The sequence below is a fragment of the Salvelinus sp. IW2-2015 genome, linkage group LG18, assembly GCF_002910315.2.
Source record: "Salvelinus sp. IW2-2015 linkage group LG18, ASM291031v2, whole genome shotgun sequence".
In the NCBI taxonomy this organism is placed as follows: Eukaryota; Metazoa; Chordata; class Actinopteri; order Salmoniformes; family Salmonidae; genus Salvelinus; species Salvelinus sp. IW2-2015.
In genome coordinates, this window is record NC_036858.1 from 29,522,020 (window position 1) to 29,541,797 (window position 19,778).

Below are 19,778 nucleotides of genomic sequence, written 5' to 3' on the forward strand. Positions count from 1 at the left end.
AAAAGGCACAGCACACCAACATCAAAACCTCATCCCAACTATAAAGTATGGTGGAGGGAGCATCATGGTTTGGTGCTGCTTCGCTGTCTCAGGGCCTGGACAGCTTGCTATCATCGATGGAAAAATGAATTCCCAAGTTTATCAAGACATTTTGCAGGAGAATGTAAGKCTATCTGTCCGCCAATTGAAGCTCAACAGAAGATGGGTGATGCATCAGCACAATGACCCAAAACACAGAGGTAAATCAACAGAATGGCTTCAACAGAAGAAAATACGTCTTCTGGAGTGGCCCAGTCAGAGTCCTGACCTCAACCTGATTGAGATGCTGTGGCATGACCTSAAAAGAGCGGTTCACACCAGACATCCCAAGAATATTTCTGAAAGATTTGTTTTCAGAAATAAAGAGGAATGGTCCAAAATTCCTCCTGACTGTTGTGCAGGTCTGATCCGCATCTACAGAAAACATTTGGTTGAGGTTATTGCTGCCAAAGAGGGGTCAACCAGTTATTAAATCCAAGGGTTCACATACTTTTCCCACCCTCCACTGTGAATGTTTACACAGTGTGTTCAATAAAGACATGAAAACGTATAATTGTTTGTGTTTTATTAGTTTAAGCAGACTGTGTTTGTCTATTGTTGTGACTTAGATGACGATGAGATCAAATTTTATGACCAATTTATGCAGAAGTCCAGCTAATTGCAAAGGGTACTTTTTCTTGCCACTGTACATACACTCAGAGTATTGTGTCCCAAGCGGATGGGTCAGGATGCTAAGAATCAGGGTTGTATTCATTAGGGCACACACACAACAGAAAACATTTCAAATTGTTTTGCAAAGAAAACGAAAATTACTTTATTATTGGACCAGGTCCGGGTAGTCCCTCTGCGATTCAATCTGTTTTCTTCCATTTGGTGCCCAATGAATATGTCCAAGGATTGAAGCGCCATAAGTTGGTATGTACTATGTGCCTCTATGGGAATCTTAATATGGATATTTCTGAATCACTTATTAAAAGAGGACATAAACTCCCCTACGTACAGTATTTGATATTTACATTTCTGAACACTTCTACATTAATGTGGATGCTACCATGATTACGGACAATCATGAATGAATGGAGGAGAGGGAAGAGGCGTGAGGGAGGGATGGAGTAGAGAAGAGGAGTGAGGGAGGGGTGGAGGAGGAGTGAGGGGTGGAGGAGGAGAGGGATGAGGAGGGGAGAGGGAGGGGTGGAGCTGAGGCAAGGAGATTGTCAATTCTGGAGGCATTCATGAGGTGTTTGACCTCTCAGGTAGGACGGTGAGGATGTTTGAAATCAGTGTTCATATGAGGCAGGAAGGCGTGAGGGCCTCCGTCAGAACATCTGCACCACTCGCTTCTGTCCCGTCACAATGACACCCACTGTGTGGCCTAATTATTTTACCTAACCCCACGTCCCAAAAAACCCTCAAAGCCTCAAATCAAATTCTGCATTACATCAATGTCTTTTATTTACTTGTTTTCGCAATTAATTTTGACATTTTTTAAATGTTGCACATTCCTGTTACTTTGAATATCATAACGTCCGCAAAAMCCCCCCAAATTGAATAAACCTCCCAGAGTTACAAAACAAAATGAATGACTTACCAGGGTCCCATTGTTTTCCCGGAAAACATCCTGGTTAATATAATTAAAAAGCTTCTTTTCAAGTTGAAGTACAACCTAAAAGGGGCAGAGGAGGGGAGCAGAATATAGGGCCGATTAATAGCGATCCTCATCTGAACCAGCCCTAATTAGAGCTTCAACTAATTTAATGAAGGGTAATGTGCTGTGATGTTAGGRGCAGCATTCATTCGGTCAGAAGTGTAATATAAACGCCACCTGTTCACTTATGCTTGATTCTCACTATAGGGCCAAACGGAGCAAAGCCTTGTAAAGCTGTACTAGGCTGGCCTTGTCACGCAAAGGCCTGTAGATTCTAATGTATGGGAAAGGTTGTGTCATTTTTCTCTCATTACAAAGAAGCTATTCTGTGTTCAGGTGAGATGCTACACATGAGTAATTCTGATAAAACGTTGAAATGTCAGGTATTGTGCGTGTACAGTGCATTTTCAATAATGTAGCATACCTTGCGATCGTTCTCAGATTCTCTGAATATTAGCTTGTCAACTTCATTGGTGTCACCTAGTCTGACCGTCTGCATGGTGGCAGTGGAGCACAGACTCTGTAGTGGGAGAGAGGAAGGAAGAGAGACGTGGGGGGGGGGGGGTTAGTGGCAGGATTCACTACTTCTCATAGGATGGAGCAAAATATCATACTGAGGTAGATTAAGACAGGCTTGAATAAAACAAATGTAAACGTGCATTGTGTGGTGTCAAAGGATAGCAATTTATCAAAGTACAGCAACAAAAGACGACAAAACAGTACATCTCTCTCACACACATATGCGCACCCGCGTACACACACACACACAAACGTACACACTTGAAAAGAGGTACAGCCTACAGTACAGAAGGCTATACTGTATCACATTACTGATGCCCATTCTATATTCCACACACAGAACACATGCACACCACTATGCATTTCAATTATTTTTTAAGACCTCCCCCCAAAACCAAAAAAAGCCTAATTTTACTGTCCCCCTCGTATGTATTGACCTTGTGGACCGTGTGCATGGTTAAATTCCCCTTTGTGGACTCTTTTAACAATTAGTTAAACATTCGACCATCTGTGTTTGAAGACAGTTGAATGAGGTAATCCCTCAGCCAGTGGTTCCCATACCACACTGCAGGGACAGCAGCCTGATTGAAATTCAAAGCACAGATTAGTTAATCAGGTCAAGCCAATATAACGGGCCTTTAGACTGAAATGTCACAAATCAGTCTTGCTTGCTCGAAACGGCACACCAGATTAGAACAAACACCGAGCAGTAAGTGAAGTTCCCGGCCCCCGGCCCCCCCCCCCCCAAGCTGGTTTCTAAAGCCCTAACAAATCGCTCCATCTTTCACTCATTTAGGCCCTCCAAATACAGGGTCAATATGGTCCCCTGTCATCCAAATGCTAATGCGCTTAAGTGCGCTTAAGCAGCTTTGTTCAATGAATAGGCCAAAGAAACTGGAGAAGGGCAAGGCAGAGATACTTTCCCTGTTAAAAAGTAATTGTAGCCACACCAGCAAAAGACAATCCGCAAATGTCATTTTTCATCCACTTCTACGATTATTACAAAAAACRTACCAAAATGTGTCTCTTTCGGCATCTTTTATTGTTTACTTTGAACGACTTCAAAACGAATCAGAAAACAAAATGGAGCCATCAAGTGAGCCTCAGGACATTTAAGCAAATATGTGTATTTATTTTTTGGGAAAAAAAGGTATCTTATTCAAATGAGCCTTTCAAGTTAGTGACTTGGTAGCAGTGTTTGGCTCTCCTTCTTCCCAACCGAAGCCCTTCTGTCAGCTTTGCAAATCCAAAACCCAGCCAAGCAGAAATCCCTGGCCACTTCAGGGCCAGCAGCACYGCCAGAAACCCACACAGCTTATTGGACAAAAMCCCCCCCCAGATATTTGAAGGACAGAAATGGCCTCTCCATTCACGTTCAAATTATTTCTGTAATCCAGTGAGCGTTGGCCTCGACCAAGAAAGGGTCAATGTTGCTTATCACTATACATGAATATGTCCCCATCGCAAGTGAAAAGCACACCTGCGCACAGTTTTTTGTACTCATTTCTTCTGAGAGCGTAGCGCCATGAGATCGTAGGTCCACAATGCTGTCGCTTTTCTATCACACCTTTCGCCAACTGTTTCTGACTCTCAACCGAAGGTACAACAAGAAAAAGCAACAATGACACAATGTCATGTATTGAGGGGGAAATTATTTCACTTGGCTTACATTTTTCCGGGTGAAACTATACAATTTTAGAGAAGAGAAGTTCATCTGAGAGGAATTGTTTTTGAGAAACAAATATGTTTTTCAGAATAGTGCGCCTACAGTGAAAATCTGCCTAATTATGCAGAACAAATTATGCAACTTGTTTAGTCTACAATCTGCGTCCCCTACACACCCAGCAGTTTTGGTGGTGGTCTGTCCTCACAGTGGTTCAGGTTAAGCAGTTCCGTGGCCAGGCCTGACGTTATTGATTGATTCATTTATGTGTTCATTGACTATGACTGATCAGTGAGTCATGGGAGTCTGAGGCGGCTGATTGTACGCCATTGATCACAGTGCGCTCTTTTGGCCTCGGAGAAAAACAACCTCCCTCTACTAAACCTCCTACATACTCTCTATAACCCCCCATCCCTAATTTAGATCAGCCTAGCCTACCGACCCACCAGCCCTTTGACCATTGCAGGGACCTTAGTCATGAGATCCCCCCCCCCCCTAACCTAACGAAGAGGCAGTGTAAATGAGAACGCCATGCCGTCGCTTAAGTCTTATAGATAAATGCAGGACGGGACTGAAAGGAGAGACCAGGTGTTCTCAGATATAAGAAATTCAATGTAAAAAAATATCCTCAAGCAAAGAAAAAAAACGAGGACAGATGTTGACCACGAGTTAACCCAAGCTCACTGCCGCTAATTGTGGATCATGCATCTGGTAATAGGCACCCTGGGTAAGAGACGAGAGAGCGAGAGGGAGGCTCCTGAACAGAGCTCTCTCTTCAAGTAGGGCCGGTGGCTGGGCMGATCAAAGCGCCTGTCTTTTAAACATATTAGATCTAAACATGCTCTCATTGACTCCCCAAATGATATTAACAGAACTAATTTGAGTTAAGCAATAGGCTTTTCATTTGATACATGAGGATGTGGGGGAAAAGAAGAAAAATAGACTGGACAGCTGTCAGGGATGAGAAGTTTGGAAGGTAAACAAGTATGTACAGTGGGATGTCTTCACTGCATTCGGAACGCCAATAATCTCCAACAGCCCATACAAAGAGAGTCCCCGGCCCGGCAAAGCTTTGCATCGTGGGTCACAGGTCAACACAGGAGACAGAGGGCCTGTTTGTGGAGGGGTTAGATAAGAGGTTGCCCCGGTGCATCTTGGGGGGATGGCGCTTGCTTTGGGCTTCAATGGAATAATCTCATCAGTGTCCGAGAAGGAAATGGGTGGTGAAAAGACCTCTCTATTCCAGCTGCTCTTTTAAGAGACAAGGTTAAAGCAATCTGTCCCACTTCAAAGCACAGGCACACCGACCGTCTCTCCCCTTCTGCTCCTGATCCAGCCCCTCAAACAGATGGAGGAGCTCTGCTGAGCCCAACGCAAACACAACACTGACACAACCAACAAAACCATGCCGCAACCCCCATTCAACCTAGCCACAACCCATCTGACACGCCATTCCCASACCTAAGACAACCTACTGTATATTCAAAGCCAGTATCCCCCCTCTTGCCCTGATATACCTTCCATTCAGCACATCCAATACCGCGTGTAGACATGCATAACAAATCTCTGTGCATGCGGATATGGCAGTGTTTCCCAAACCTCTTCTCGACCAACCCCTCCAAATGCACAGACCTTTTGCCGTACAAGCACACCCGATTCAACTAATCGCCAAGCCCTTCATTAAAACAAGTGTGCTGGTTCTGGAATACGTCAATTAGGTGGAACAGCTGGGGGTACTCAAGGAGAGGTTTGGGAAACACTGCTGTATTGRTTTCAAGATAGCACATCCCCCTGTATCTGAGGTAATATGTCTCGTCCTCTCCTCCACGCCCCAGTCCAAGGCTTGTAACGTCCCAGCGGTCCACGGGCATGACAGTGTGCCAGGTGACTGCCCTGGCATAGCAATGCGCAATGGTGGTTTKATTGGATTTACGCCAAAGAGCCTGGACACTCAACCCCACCACTGGGTGATTCCCATCCAGTAATTTCCCATGCCTACTGTTCACTCTCCCACCATCCCCATTCCGCCCAATATAATAACCCATTGAGTGCGATTAAATCTCGATTTTGAGGAGAGAGCGAGAAGCGACAATGAGTTGGAATATGGCCCTTGGGCTGCTGTTGCTTAAAGAGATCCTTCTCCATTACGCCGAGGGGGGATGGGGCAGGGCTGGCCTTGTGTCCACCGGGGGGGGGTGGGGGGGGGGGGTGGCATTGTCACGGCATGCCATTATTTCCCACCACTGTGTGAGGGGACTTGCCAACCCGCTCCTGAGTGGTGCAAGGGTTGGCAGGTTTGCGCGCCTCCTCTCTTCCCTCCCCTAATCAGCTTGCACTGCATGCATGATTGAGACACTGCCCTACCGGTGAGGCACTCAGATCCAAAGTGGGCAAAACAAATGTCCTCCCCACCTGCCACCCATTACCCAGGGAGCCTTTAAATCAGGACTGACCCTCCCCACCCAGCCTGCCTGGAGTCCAGCCAGAGAGCTCCACACACTCTCCCTGCGGGTTGCTAATTAATCCCACTAAACACAGTGGATTCATCAATGCCATGGATGAAGAACTAGGAGGGGATTTAACATGGGGGGGGGGGGTGATTGTACACAAAACAGTCTCAGTAGGAGTAGAAGTGCTGATCTAGGGTCAGTTTTGCCTTTTATATCATAATGGATACGATTATATGGACAGGACAGGTGGACCTGATCAGAGATCAGCAGTCCTACCCTGAGACTATTTATTATGGACCCTGACTGTGGCTTTATCCTGCTACCCTCACAGTTAGCGCGTTACCCTATTTCTGACCTAGACTCACACTAGGTTAGAGGTAACTCAGGAGGGACCATGCATGGGCGTCTTTCTAGTCGAAAGAATGGTCGACCCTCCTCACTGTCTCGCCTGAGCATTTCCCACCACACATAATGATACATAAATACACTCTCATTGCTTCCCATGAGCCACAGMGTGTGAGAGCTGAAGTACGGTGATAGCAAGCCGCACTGGGGGGTCTCCAAGTGCGCAACGCCCCCTCTCAAGAGAGGTGAGGTAAAAGGGGTGCACGAGGTAATGATAATGTGCCCTATTTATCTTGTGCATTATAACATCTGGGAAACTTCTCTAAAACAACGGGTGGCATTGGGAGGGGTGCCATTCTTGCCCCTGTCCTTCCTTCAGGGCCCTGCCGAATGTATTTGTCCTTTCCGAAGCATAATGGACAGGCCACAAATCATTCAGGACAACAGGATGGAGGGGTGGGGTGTGTGACTGTGTGTGACTGTGTGTGTGYTCGCCCCCCCTGGTATTTAACTCCTCTGCTCGCCCATTCTCCAGGGGCCCCCGCAGGACAAATTGCCCTGCTTAGTTGTCTTTGAGAGGCAGTGCAGCGCGTAGAGAAAGGGACAGGGCTGAAACACAGGGAACAGCCCCATAAAAATTCATCACTTTGACCCCACGACCTCACCCTTCTGGGGGTTCCAGAGTAGACTCACCCCTGGAGCTGGGAGCAGGCACACAGCAGTACCCCCCCCCATATCACACCAACACGCACAAATTGCTAATATAGCCAACTTTACCAACCTTCCAAACATACACTCATTCCACACTCAACATTATCTCATACACACTTGCGAAAGCAATGAAACAGACAAAACCTCCCCAATCACACACATTTTACCACCACAATGGCTGACGATAGACYTCTCAACAGGAAAAGGCCACCAGATGCTTCATTGTGTGTGTATAAAGTGGTGGCAGTAAAGGAGGTTGGGAACGTATTAGGCAAAGTAAGAGGAGTCATTGTCTCAGGCCTGGCTACTGCCACGTTACTGCCACCTGTACAAAGAAAGCCTAATGAAAGATTTCATCTGAAAACCTCGGCCGGCCCACCTCCCCTCTGACACTTTAAGTCAGCAGTTTGAAACCAATCACGGCAGATGTCCGCAAGGCTGTTTAACGCACAGGAGTTACTCTCCCGAAACGCAATAGGCCTATAGTCAGTCCCTACAGTCAAACCCTTCCTTTCAACAGCTCGCCTCCCTTATTGGGATAATGCCTCATTTGAACGTTGTTCGATACAAGTTTCGGAATGGACGTCAATGTTTGTGCAATTAATACTTTTTCACATCTCAGAAGAAAACCTATCCTCCCAATGAAAAATACAACATGGAAGTGAAATTGAAACATCAGGTGATGATTACTGTGTGGTACAACGTAAAAAAAAACCAAAAAACAAAGACGCAGCTTTGTGGCAATTACAGATCCTACACACTCACTTAGCACTGTTGGGAGTTGTATTTACTCACATATAATCCAAAACTTTTTGCTCATTCCACACTAGCTAGTGACTAATTTCAGCTAGCCTAGAGAGTGAGGTTGTGTGTGTGGAGGGGGTTTGTTGTTGGAAGGTCAATTAGAGAATATTGGAGAGGTGATCACTGGTGCTCTATTAAAGAGACCAGAGGCTCTGCATGGAGTTCATTACCGCACTGATCAATAGCGATCCTGGCTGAACAATTAATGAAGCTCTAATCCTCCTGTCCCCTCTGGAGGGTGAGACCTGGGCTGTGTTCAGTAGGCACCAAACGCAATGAAAACCGACTGACACAGGGAAGGACTAAGCTGAAATTGTCCAATACGAAACACTCCTTTATGTTTTCCGGTGAAAAAAAAAAAACGTTTCAAAAGTTCTCCGTTGCATGACCTAATGAAGAGGGCAGGGCTTTAACCGCTAAACTACTMCAAAATTGGATGGCGCTTCTGTTGTCTAATAACAGCACACCTGCCTCAGCATGAARGATAAAGTCAAACAAACAAACACATTTCATGCACATAAGTAGGGCCCAGAGAATTACTATTAGGCTTTAACTAAAACTTAATACAGGATTATAACTAGGGCCCTGGGTTTATCTACATAGSTACTAAGTAATGCAGTCAGGAAACTAAATGAGATCTACGTAAGTAAAGGAACTTAAGAGTTTATAATACTGTATTCAATCTTTTTTATTATTATTATTATTTTTTTTTTAAAGACCCCGTCACAATGCCTCCCCGGAGACAAAGAACAAGGATTCATTCGGAAGCTAGCGCCACCCTTTCATTTGTTTAGGGGCATCTAAACGATGCGGCTTGTCCGGCAGGGCCGCAGGGGAGCCCTGTGGTGTAATTCAGCCCGGCGAAGGGGAAAGAAAGGTATACAGAGCAGCCCTGCTACCCCGCGACGCGCTAGGCAACCATCTTGTGGGTGGGCTTTGTGATACATTTTACACATTTTTCATGACCATCCCTCTAGATGTGACCCCACTCGGGGTCCCTTTATGCCCCTGACAGCTCTGCGCAGGAAAACATGCTGCTTCTCTGATAGCATGAAATCGGGGAACAAAGACCCCCAGGGAGAGGAGAAGGGGGCCGGCCGAGGCGCGCTGTGCTCCGGGCCCCGCCTGGTTCTGGACACAAACAGATGTTAGGACAGCCCAGTGCCTCTCAGCCTAACAGTCCCCTGAAAGGAAAGTCTTGTAGGTGAAATGGGCCTGAAATGGATTGTCTCGGGCCTCCTCTAAGACAAAGACGAGCACCTCCTCAAAGAGCCAGGCCAATATGGCTTTCACAGATAAATCACTGGGGGGGGGGGGGGTTGTAGAAAGAGGCCCGTGACTTCTCACTGTGCCACTTAAAAATGGGGCCTCTTAAATATGATGGGGTATTTATCGGAGGGCTGTGAAAAGAGCTGAGAGACTCCTCATGTCACTGAGCAGAGTTGTTTAAAAGCCCTAGGTGCCAACGCTGGGTTTACAGCTGTGCTACAAAGAGACACTCTGTGGGACCACCTYTCTATGACTGACAGTATCTATAGCCTATCCAACTCCATGAATCAGATCTCTCCATCTTCTTTGGATGGATATTGCATTCTTTACATTCTCCGTTCAAACAGCATTAACTTCTAATTGGATATCTATCCCAGATGTTGATATGTAATGAATACGTTGTGCTACCGAGAAACTGCCCATGAAAGTAGGATTTGCTTGATATGATTGATATAAAATAGAACGGTATAAATGTTAACAACGTTAACTCGCAAATTAAGTTTGACTTATTTTGAGCTGGAACAGAGATGACTTGGAGAACTTTCACGGGGGGGACAGAACCTTATGTAAACTCCATCACAGGGTGGAGGAAATGGAATGGCTGTGTGTGTGTGTGTGTGTGTGTGTGTGTGTGTGTGTGTGTGTGTGTGTGTGTGTGTGTGTAACCCCCTCCAGCACTGCATTAGTCAAACATAGACTGACATCATACAAGCAAGGCACTATGCACCAGGCACAAAGACGACCTTATCCTCAACAGTTTATGCCACATTTAATATGGAACTAAATAAAAACCCACTGTTAGCAGTTGCTGGGCTGCATGGACGGGCTCCATTTTTGACTATGATAGAGGCGAGGATGACTCTGTGAAAAAGTGTCTATCTAGTGCGTTGGGAGACGAAACAAAACCGATAAGATCCATAGGGAAACTCAAACTCCAGCATTCATCTCATAATTCATCATAATAGCGCTCATCTTGTCTACAACCATGTACACTCAGACAGCCTAATATCGCCACACACACACATCCTAGGGGGTGGCAGCTAGGCAGCTCTAAGCTCATATGACAAGACTATATTAGAACATGCTTGTCTGTCTGCCTGGCCATGTGCGTTTAGCTAATATCCTCATATCCCCATTGTGGCGTAACCTGCCTTCCTGACCCAATTTAACGCCAAACCTTTCAGGGAGACTAGAGCCCCCTCCGCTAGACAAATCGGCTTGTTCCTTTTCTTCGACCCCCCCCCCCCCCCCCCCCCCCGAGTGAAAAGCTTTCCTGAAGCCGTTAAAGACGAATGATCAGTGCTCCGGAATGTTGGGGGCCTTGTCAGGAGAAAGGAGAGGAGGATGGAAAGAAAAAAAGTCCAAGAATGAGGACAAAAAAAAAACCTCTGCATTCAGAAAGAGAGCGAGATGGAGATTGGGGTGGGGGGGGGGGGGTGACAGGGAGATGATCGAGAAAGACAGGCAGAGAGTGAAAGAGGGTGAGTGAGCGAGCCAGCTGACAGAAACTTGGGATGAGAGAAAAAAAAAGTGTGAGATAAGTGTGTGAGGACATAAATGATAAAATGCGAATGAGAGAACTAAAGCCCCACTAGAGACTAAGAAGGTGGGGTAGCCAGAGTGACCAGCAGGTGTGGCATCATTGACTGAGGGGTCAATGGGGCTACGGCCCAGSCCAACCAAGGACCAGAGGCCACGACGCTACGGTCTGAGGGGGGCGGTGGGTGACCACTGGTGCCAGGCGCTGCCCTCACCCCCTGTCACACCATGTCATTTACCCCTGGCATGGCCGGCCCAGCTGCCAGCAGCTCCGGGACAGTAACACAATGGCTGCAGCTCTTGTTGATGATGAGGCTGTTGTTGATGAGGAGGACCAACAGAAGCCACTGCTTGTTCTTCATTTGCAGAGTGTTTTTATTGCGGAACGGCATCCTGATCAAAGCGACATCGCTCAAGTTCCTCCCTCGTCACTGAACTCTCGCTCTGTGTTTCCATTAGCATGGCAAGCAAACAGAGGAATAAGAAGGAGAGGAGAAAACAGGCTCTTTTGTCTCAGGGGGAATAATCTCACTCGATCCAGATGGGCTCTCTCTCATATAATGGGGCCTCTGTGATGAATTACCCAGATCATGAAGGTTTATCTTCATATAGACACATCTTTGTCTGAGATACGAGCTGATAAAATTTGATCGAGAATCAACATCTAGTCACGTGACAAGGCCTCATGAAGGTATCATGAAGACCTCACAGATTTATCTCGTAATCCCTATTTTTGGATTACTGCAGGCCTCATTGTCCGTCATAATGTGGGTTTAAAAACCTAAGATGGTGCTGCTAAGAGATACAATGAGATTCTCAATGTATCACAACATCGTGTATGTGATAGAGATTTTGTTAAGTTTGGTTAAGTAGGAAACTCCCACCTGCTGTGGGATTTGGGGAGATAGTAGGCAGTAGTGTGTGTGTGTGTGCTCAAAGACGTGAATATGCGTGTGTGCTCTCAATCACGTAAATATGCATGTGTGTGGGTGCACATGTGCATGTGTGTGACGGCAGCCAAGGAGGGTCACAGTCCCCACAGTCCCTGGTGTCCAGGGTCCCCCGGAACAGAGGCCCAATCAGTGCTAGCCCAGTGGCTAACGGATGGATGGCCCCCAAAATTAATTAGCCTGACTAATGTAGTGTATACTTAATTACACTCCCTCTGTTTTGATTAATAGCAGGGCCCACGTTAGCACACACGCTAATCAAAGGCTGTGGCAAAAAGGGACCAGGCAGTGAATATTATTTACCCAGAAACAGGCTCACGAGCCAAGACAGTGTGCATCAACAACCCTAAATGACTCTTTCCAGCCTATTTGAAGAGAAATGTGTGTGTATCACACGAAGGCATAAATACATGATTACAGTCATGGAAGAACACATGCAAGCAAACACACACACACACACTAGTGATGCGCGGGTTGACTTATAACCCGTAGTCCCTGCGGTCATATCCGCGGGGCGGACGGGTTTAGGGTCATGAAATAATGTGGGCGGGCGGGTGGGTGGGTTGAATAAAGAGAAAACAATGCATACATGTATAATTCTTGTGCAATTCATATCTATAGGCTACATACATTGAGGTTTTTCTTTCATTATTTTTATCTGCCGTTAGTGCGTAGCAAGCCTAAGCTTTAGGGCCTAACCGTAGCGTGTGAAATACACGCCAATTGGCAAACGCTTAAAACGCTTTCGGTARCTTGAGCAGAAAAAGTTATCAATCCACTGAGGATTTTAAAAAAAGGACAAGTTTAATTAAATAAGAGAAAAGATGTGAAATGGAGMGWTAAAAAKAAATAGAAGGGAGGGCCAGAACAGTAGTGGTAATGTTGGGAAAATATTTGGTTATGTGGTAAATGAGGAGRATAGCAGTGCTGGCWATGTTGTGTCATGATTGTAATGTGCTWTAAAAATTTGAGAGTCACAAGATGSGGACTTCAAAATGGCACGTCAAGGGAATTGTACTTACTGTTCAGATGGGTTAAATGGAATAGTAGCCTAACTGAAATCTGGACACTGACTGTAGGTCTATTGCAAGTAAGGCATTTCACTGTACTTGTGCACGTGACATTAAAACTTGAAACTTACCTCTCACAAATCCTAATACAATATTAACTCCTGCAGAATTAAGCATTTCTTGCAGTAAAATGATGCACCAAAAATTCTGACTCGGGAACAGGAGTGGAGAAATATGATTTCTTTCTTTCAGCATCTTGAGAGAATGAATGTGCAGTTACAGACCATCTGTAAAGGTGGCGGTGCTATCTTTATCAGCATCATAAAAACGGATAGTATTTCAACCACATAAAATATGCATCAAAGACGAACTGAAAAAGAAACATGTTGGGTCATTTTAACAGCTTTTCATTACCTTAAAACCGGTCAAACTGATGTCATTTAGAAATTTTGCACGGAAATCTTTCCTTTTTTTTTTTTTTCCCCCTATTGCATTTTCTCCCCCGGTGGGCCCACTCGCTAAACATCTTTGCTGCACGAGAGAAGCAGAGATGAAAGCAGAAAGAGAAAACAAACTTTACCGATRTCAACTACATTGAAGCATTCGTTCAATCGATTTATGACATTCTGGTGAGCAAGGGTTGACTTCGTCTCCTAAGGCAACAAGTAATGACAGAAGAGATGCTGCATGTATCTAAATATATACAAGTTGACTAACAAATAGCCAAACAAAATGTCGGACATTATAAGCAGAAACATAGGTCTATCTAAAAAGGCCTGTCAAAAAATCGATCAGCCATCTGACTATACAGCACATTTTCTATAATCGCGGGTTAGGGTCGGGTGCGGSCCTAATTTTCATTTATCACATATCAGACGTGGGATCAAGTCACAAGCAAGTCTCAGGTCACAAGGTCCGACTCTTAAGTCTGAGCCCTAAGTAGAACGAACGGGTTGAGTCAAATCCAAGTCGTGCATTCCAAGATAAAGTCGAGTCACAAGTAAAAAATAAAAAATCTCTACGTGCTATGATTAGTACAACTACAAATCTGTATATTTATTGAGTCTACCAGACTGCCCTTTTCATAWTTTTTTCTACAACATATTTTGATTAAGTAATAATTCATTTGAACAAATTCCAAATGCAAGCTTCATAACTTGATGATACACTTCAAGCAATTTTGACATAACAAAAGACAAGTAAGCCTAWGCTAGTAATTGGTGCTCGATGCCCCATTGCTGGTGAGCTTGCAAAGTAAACAGTTMATATTCTCGATCACCAAACCATTTTTGGAGCTGGACATGTATGGCAATCCTTTCTCCCAACAATTTGACATTTGAGCTGCACCCGATCCAATAGTTGTACAGCAAATCAGCAATCTGTTCGCTAACTCAGTGGTTCTTAAACATTATGACACACAAACCCCAAAAAGCAGCGGCTGCGGAAAATGTAGCCTGTCATTACAGCCATAAACGGCAACGCATTTTCAAAACTTAAGATACAGAAATAAACTGAGTTTTACACCTGCATTTTCAGCAGAAAGTCCTTCATGTTAGCAGCCAATATCAGGTAGGGATACAATGCCACTTCTTTGGATTACACAGAACAAGCAGAATCATACGGCCTACCAACCTGTATGCAGCAGAGGATCGGATGGAAAGCACGGTCTTTCTGCACCACACACTATCACTATGGAAGGCTGCATGTCCACAGAACACTCGTTGCCAAGTTCTTCCTCACAAATACTGCATTTAATTAGTCAGAATGGTCTTAGATCTTCATCCCATAATATTGAAGGCAGCGCGATGTTACAGCTATCTTATATAGGCAGTAGCCACCTAAACTAGGCCTATTAAAAATGTGAAAATGATCAATAAAATTGCCAGGTAGCCTATTATTGTTCTGGCAAAGATGCCTCTGTAGTAGATTTCTAAACTGTATTTTATATGGATAATATAAATMTAGGCTGATCCAGTGGCGATTTTAGCATGTAAATCTTGGTGGGGCACGCTCAAAATTTTTATTTTAGATGCATGCCAGCAAAGCCACAACACAACACTAAACAATACATTAATTGGACTATAATGGTGACAAATGGTGCCCACAAACTGTTAGGGTCTACATAAAGCTGTCTCAACAGCAGAGTCCCAACACTTTACCACTGTTACACCTGGCGATCAGCAGAGAACTATGTCTGGCAGCGAAACAGTTCATTCAGCCTCATTTACTACCTTTAAAAAAAACATAGCTGATATGGCTGGCTTGCTTAAACAAATGTGGTTTCTACTGACAATTGAGATGTACAAACTATGGCATAAGGGGACGACAAGCCTATAAGAGGTAATCCGTAATTTAGATTAAGACATTAATGAGCGAGCTAGGACGGACACAGTCAATTTAACTATTTGTTCAGAGCTTTTGAAAAATACAGCGACAGAATTCAGAACATGGGCTGTTCTTACAGTATTCTCCCTGTACACAAAGTCAGAACTGCAGGATAAATAAAGGGGGCATATAAGCAGACAATGAAAGCTCTTACAATATTTGATGACATCTCTCTAAAACAGGCTATAGGATACATGTGCACCACCAAGTCAGAACAGTAGGCTAAATTATGAGTGGAAAAGRTACCAAATTATTAGGGTGAGGCACATGGGCTACTAACGGCTTACTACACAACATAGTTATGAATACTGTTACTAAGAAAGTAATACTATCTCCCTGGAATATTACATAATTTACGCCACAGCATACAAGACATATTTGGACTCACCTTGTTGTGCTGTGCTCACTTGAACAGGTCCTTCGTTGGTAAATTTTGTCAAAGTCTGGCATCCTCTGGATTTATGGTGCTTTCAAGACAACTGGGAACTCGGCAAAAACAAGGTCGAATCATAACATTAGTGTTCTTCAGGTCATAGCTCTAGAAAGAGAACAGAGTTCCCGACTTGGAATTCCGAGTTGGATGACTGTTCAAAACGTATTTTCCCAGTCTGAGCTATTTCTTTCCCCCTCGAGTTCCCAGTAGTCTTGAACTCACTGAAGTCTGAGATTTCTGAGTTTCCAGTTGTTTTGAGCGCGGCAGAAGTCAAGCTGGATTGACAGCATGGCCAAAGTTGAATGTTTATCCTTTGAAGCTTGTAAAGGAGGCCCTTAAACCCAGACTTGGACCACAGATACACTCCAATGAATAGCAGGCTAGTAATTGCTTTGCAATGCTTGCAGTCAGCCACTGATTCCTTCCAAACCACTCGTTGTTGAATTTGCGATTTACAACTTGTTGTGTAATGTTTATGTCCAATGGCCGTTGAGCACCGATACATTTTATCTATAATTTCTCTTCTCTTTTTATGACAAGGATTGAAAAGGATTTGCCAGTAGATTGTCGACTTGATTCATGATGACTGCAAGCTTGCTACAGTTGAAGTAGGAAGTTTACATACACCTTAGCCAAATACATTGAAACTCAGTTTTTCACAATTCCTGACATTTTATCCAAGTAAAAATTCCGTCTTAGGTGAGTTAGGATCACCACTTTATTGTAAGAATGTGAAATTTGGAAATTGTTAGGAAATTGCTCCCAAGGATGAACCAGACTTGTGGAGGTCTACAAAAAWTTTCTGAGGTYTTGGCTGATTTCTTTTGATTTTCCCATGATGTCAAGCAAAGAGGCACTGAGTTTGAAGGTAGGCCTTGAAATATATCCACAGGTACACCTCCAATTGACTCAAATDATGTCAATTAGCCTATCAGAAGCTTCTAAAGCAATAACAACATTTTCTGGAAATTTCCAAGCTGTTTCAAGGCACAGTCAACTTAGTGTATGTAAACTTCTGACCCCCTGGAATTGTGATACAGTGAATTATAAGTGAAATAATCTGTCTGTAAACAACTGTTGGAAAAATTACTTGTGTCATGCACAAAGTAGATGTCATAACCGACTTGCCAGAACTATAGTTTGTTAACAAGAAATTTGTGGAGTGGTTAAAAAACGAGTTTTAATGACCCCAACCTAAGTGTATGTAAACTTCCGACTTCAACTGTATAAACTACAAATGATAGACTATGTAGCCTATTAAAATATGTATAAAAAAAATATTTTTCCCATTCAGTTTCACACTGGTGAGTTGCGACCCCCCAAAACCTTCTCCCAACTGAGAACCACTGCGCTAGCTCTCCCGACGTGTTGAACGGCAGTTTGCTGGTCCAATCAGAGGGCCGAGCGTGCTGCTGCTACTATCTATGGCTGCATGAAGAGTAATTCACAATTCAAATGAGTGACAAAACGTTACAAAATCTGACCAGATCATTTCAAGTCATCAGTCTCAAGTTAATGTCGAGTCTTGAGGCTACAAGTCCAAGTTATTTTCTATCAAGTTGAGCCTCAAGTCATCAAATTTGCGACTGGAGTCCGACTCGAGTCCAAGTCATGCGAGTCCATGCGGATTGGTTATGAGCAATTGCGGGTGGGTACAGGTGTACAAACAGCTGACCCGCGCATCACTGACACACACCCATGTATGCCCACACACACACACACACACACACACACACACACACACACACACACACACACACACACACACACACACAGACTCACAAACATCTCAACATAGGCCAGTGTAGAGGCACACTGTATTGAGAATATGTTTAGAATATGCAAAACAGAATCACACATACAATCACACATCCATCACACTTTTCCCTGGCATGGGCCATATGCTGTAAAGCACCACGACAAAAATGAAATATTTATTACCCTGCTTGTAATTAATGAGAATTTTACAATATTCATTTGGAGTGGGTCATAGTCAACAGCCCCACCTTAAATKTCATGCTGCTCAAGTGAGAGAAAGGCCCAGGACAAAGCAGGAAGATTGATGCCTGAGCCATCCCCTGCCATCCTCCTGCTCTTATCTCTAGCCACAGGGGGCTCTACCAAACACTTCCACACGTCCTCCAACCTGGATSTCCCTCACACAGGGAGCGGTGGCGCGGTGAGAGGCCGCAAGCCTAATGAAATCTGCACATGTAGCGGCCAGATAAACTCCAATTAAAACAGGCACAAGCTATGTCATGGGGACAGTAGATCAAGTCAGCAATTAACCTCCGCGCTGACCTCCATCAATCCTTAAATTGGAGGGGCCGGCCAGAAGCGCACAATTTCTGCAGATATTAAATTTACATTCTATAAAGTTTAATTAGGAGGGATTTTAAATATACTGAGAGTCCAGGCACGGAGCCTGGGCCTGTCACTGAGCCTCTGTGATTCACAGCCACTGGTCCCCAGGGGTCCCGGACATCCCATGCATCTCTTCTTCCTCGTCTCTGCCGGACCGTCTCAACACACAGGTGGTTCCTCTGCTCCAAATACCTTCTCTCAAACATACTGTACACACTCAGCACAGTATCTACTTAAAACAGCAGTAATATAGGAACATAGACACTATTCTCCTTGKAACCATGACAACTTTGGGCTCCCGAGTGACGCAGCGGTCTAAGGCACTGCATCTCAGTGCTAGAGGCGTTACTACAGACCCTGGTTCGATTCCAGGCTGTATCACAACCGGCCGCGATTGGGAGTCCCATAGGGCGGCGCACAATTGGCCCAGCGTCATCTGGGTTGGGGTTTGGCCGGGGTAGGCAGTCATTGTAAATAATAATTTGTTCTTACCTGACTTGCCTGGTTAAATAAAGGTAAAATAAAACATACAACCCAGTGCACCATTAAGAATGCAGTGGTTAGATTTCAAGCAGTAAACAGAGTGTAATGGCATACAATTAGAAAATGGGCACCCACTGCCCCATCCACCAACGAGCGCTTGGGTAGCCTCATTCCTCCACATTTTCCTGGCTGGGCCCACCTCTCCCTGCACCTCTCCTGGCCAGTCAGAGCAGGAGAAAAGGACCAGGGACAGAGCGATGACACTGGGGAGACCACCTCCAGGGAGCTCAACCCCAGCATTAGTCTCCACTTGGCTGTGTCCTTTGTCCCCCGGTGAAAGGCCCAGTGAATGGGGGTCAATTGAAGCCAATTCCCTCTGTCGGACACAATTAATGGAGAGCCCAGTTGGGAGGAGAGCTGGCAACAGCCTCTGGTTACTGATCCTGCCGCACAAGCATGACAGGAATCCGCCACCTGTGTCCAACCCTGGGACAATGGGGTATAGGACATTGGGCCTGGAGTGTAGAACACCACACACACAGACACAGCAGACTCAACCACAACCACCCGCAGGGCATGATGGTTAAAGGGGAGGGTCTGGTGGCTACTCTCATTACAGCGGGTTTCCATGATGACATTCAGACAGAGTGAAGCAGTGTAGCTGTAGTGTATCGCAATTAGAGAGAAATACAGTAACAGTCAAAAGATTGGACAAAACTATTCATTCAAGGGTTTTTCTTATTTTTTTTGCCTTGTAGAATAATACTGAAGACATCAAAACCATGAACTAACACATATGGAATCATATATAAAAATAAAAAAAAGTGATAAACAAATATACAGTGGGGAGAAGAAGTTTTGATACACTGCCGATTTTGCAGGTTTTCCTACTTACAAAGCATGTAGAGGTCTGTAATTTTTACCACGGCAGACCTGGTCAATGACCTGAAGAGAGCTGGGACCACAGTCTCAAAGAAAACCATTAGTAAACACTACGCCGTCATGGATTAAAATCCTGCAGCGCACGCAATTTCCCCTGCTCAAGCCAGCGCATGTCCAGGCCATCTGAAGTTTGCCAATGACCATTGGATGATCCAGAGGAGGAATGGGAGAAGGTCATGTGGTCTGATGAGACAAAATATAGAGCTTTTTGGTGTAAACTCCACTTC

At 44.8% G+C, this 19,778-nt stretch overlaps 1 protein-coding gene across 2 annotated transcripts in view; it reads right to left on the minus strand.

The window, feature by feature from the left end:
* The window catches only part of LOC111977840 (inositol polyphosphate-5-phosphatase A), a 197,877-nt gene that overhangs the window by 28,889 nt on the left and 149,210 nt on the right, over positions 1-19,778 (minus strand). For both annotated transcript variants that reach the window (XM_024007560.2, XM_024007561.2), the window contains exons 10-11: positions 2,109-2,204; positions 1,628-1,702 (exon numbers count right to left, since the gene is read on the minus strand). In XM_024007560.2, coding sequence (XP_023863328.1) covers positions 1,628-1,702; positions 2,109-2,204 — 171 coding nt within the window. The remainder of the gene's footprint in view (positions 1-1,627; positions 1,703-2,108; positions 2,205-19,778) is intronic.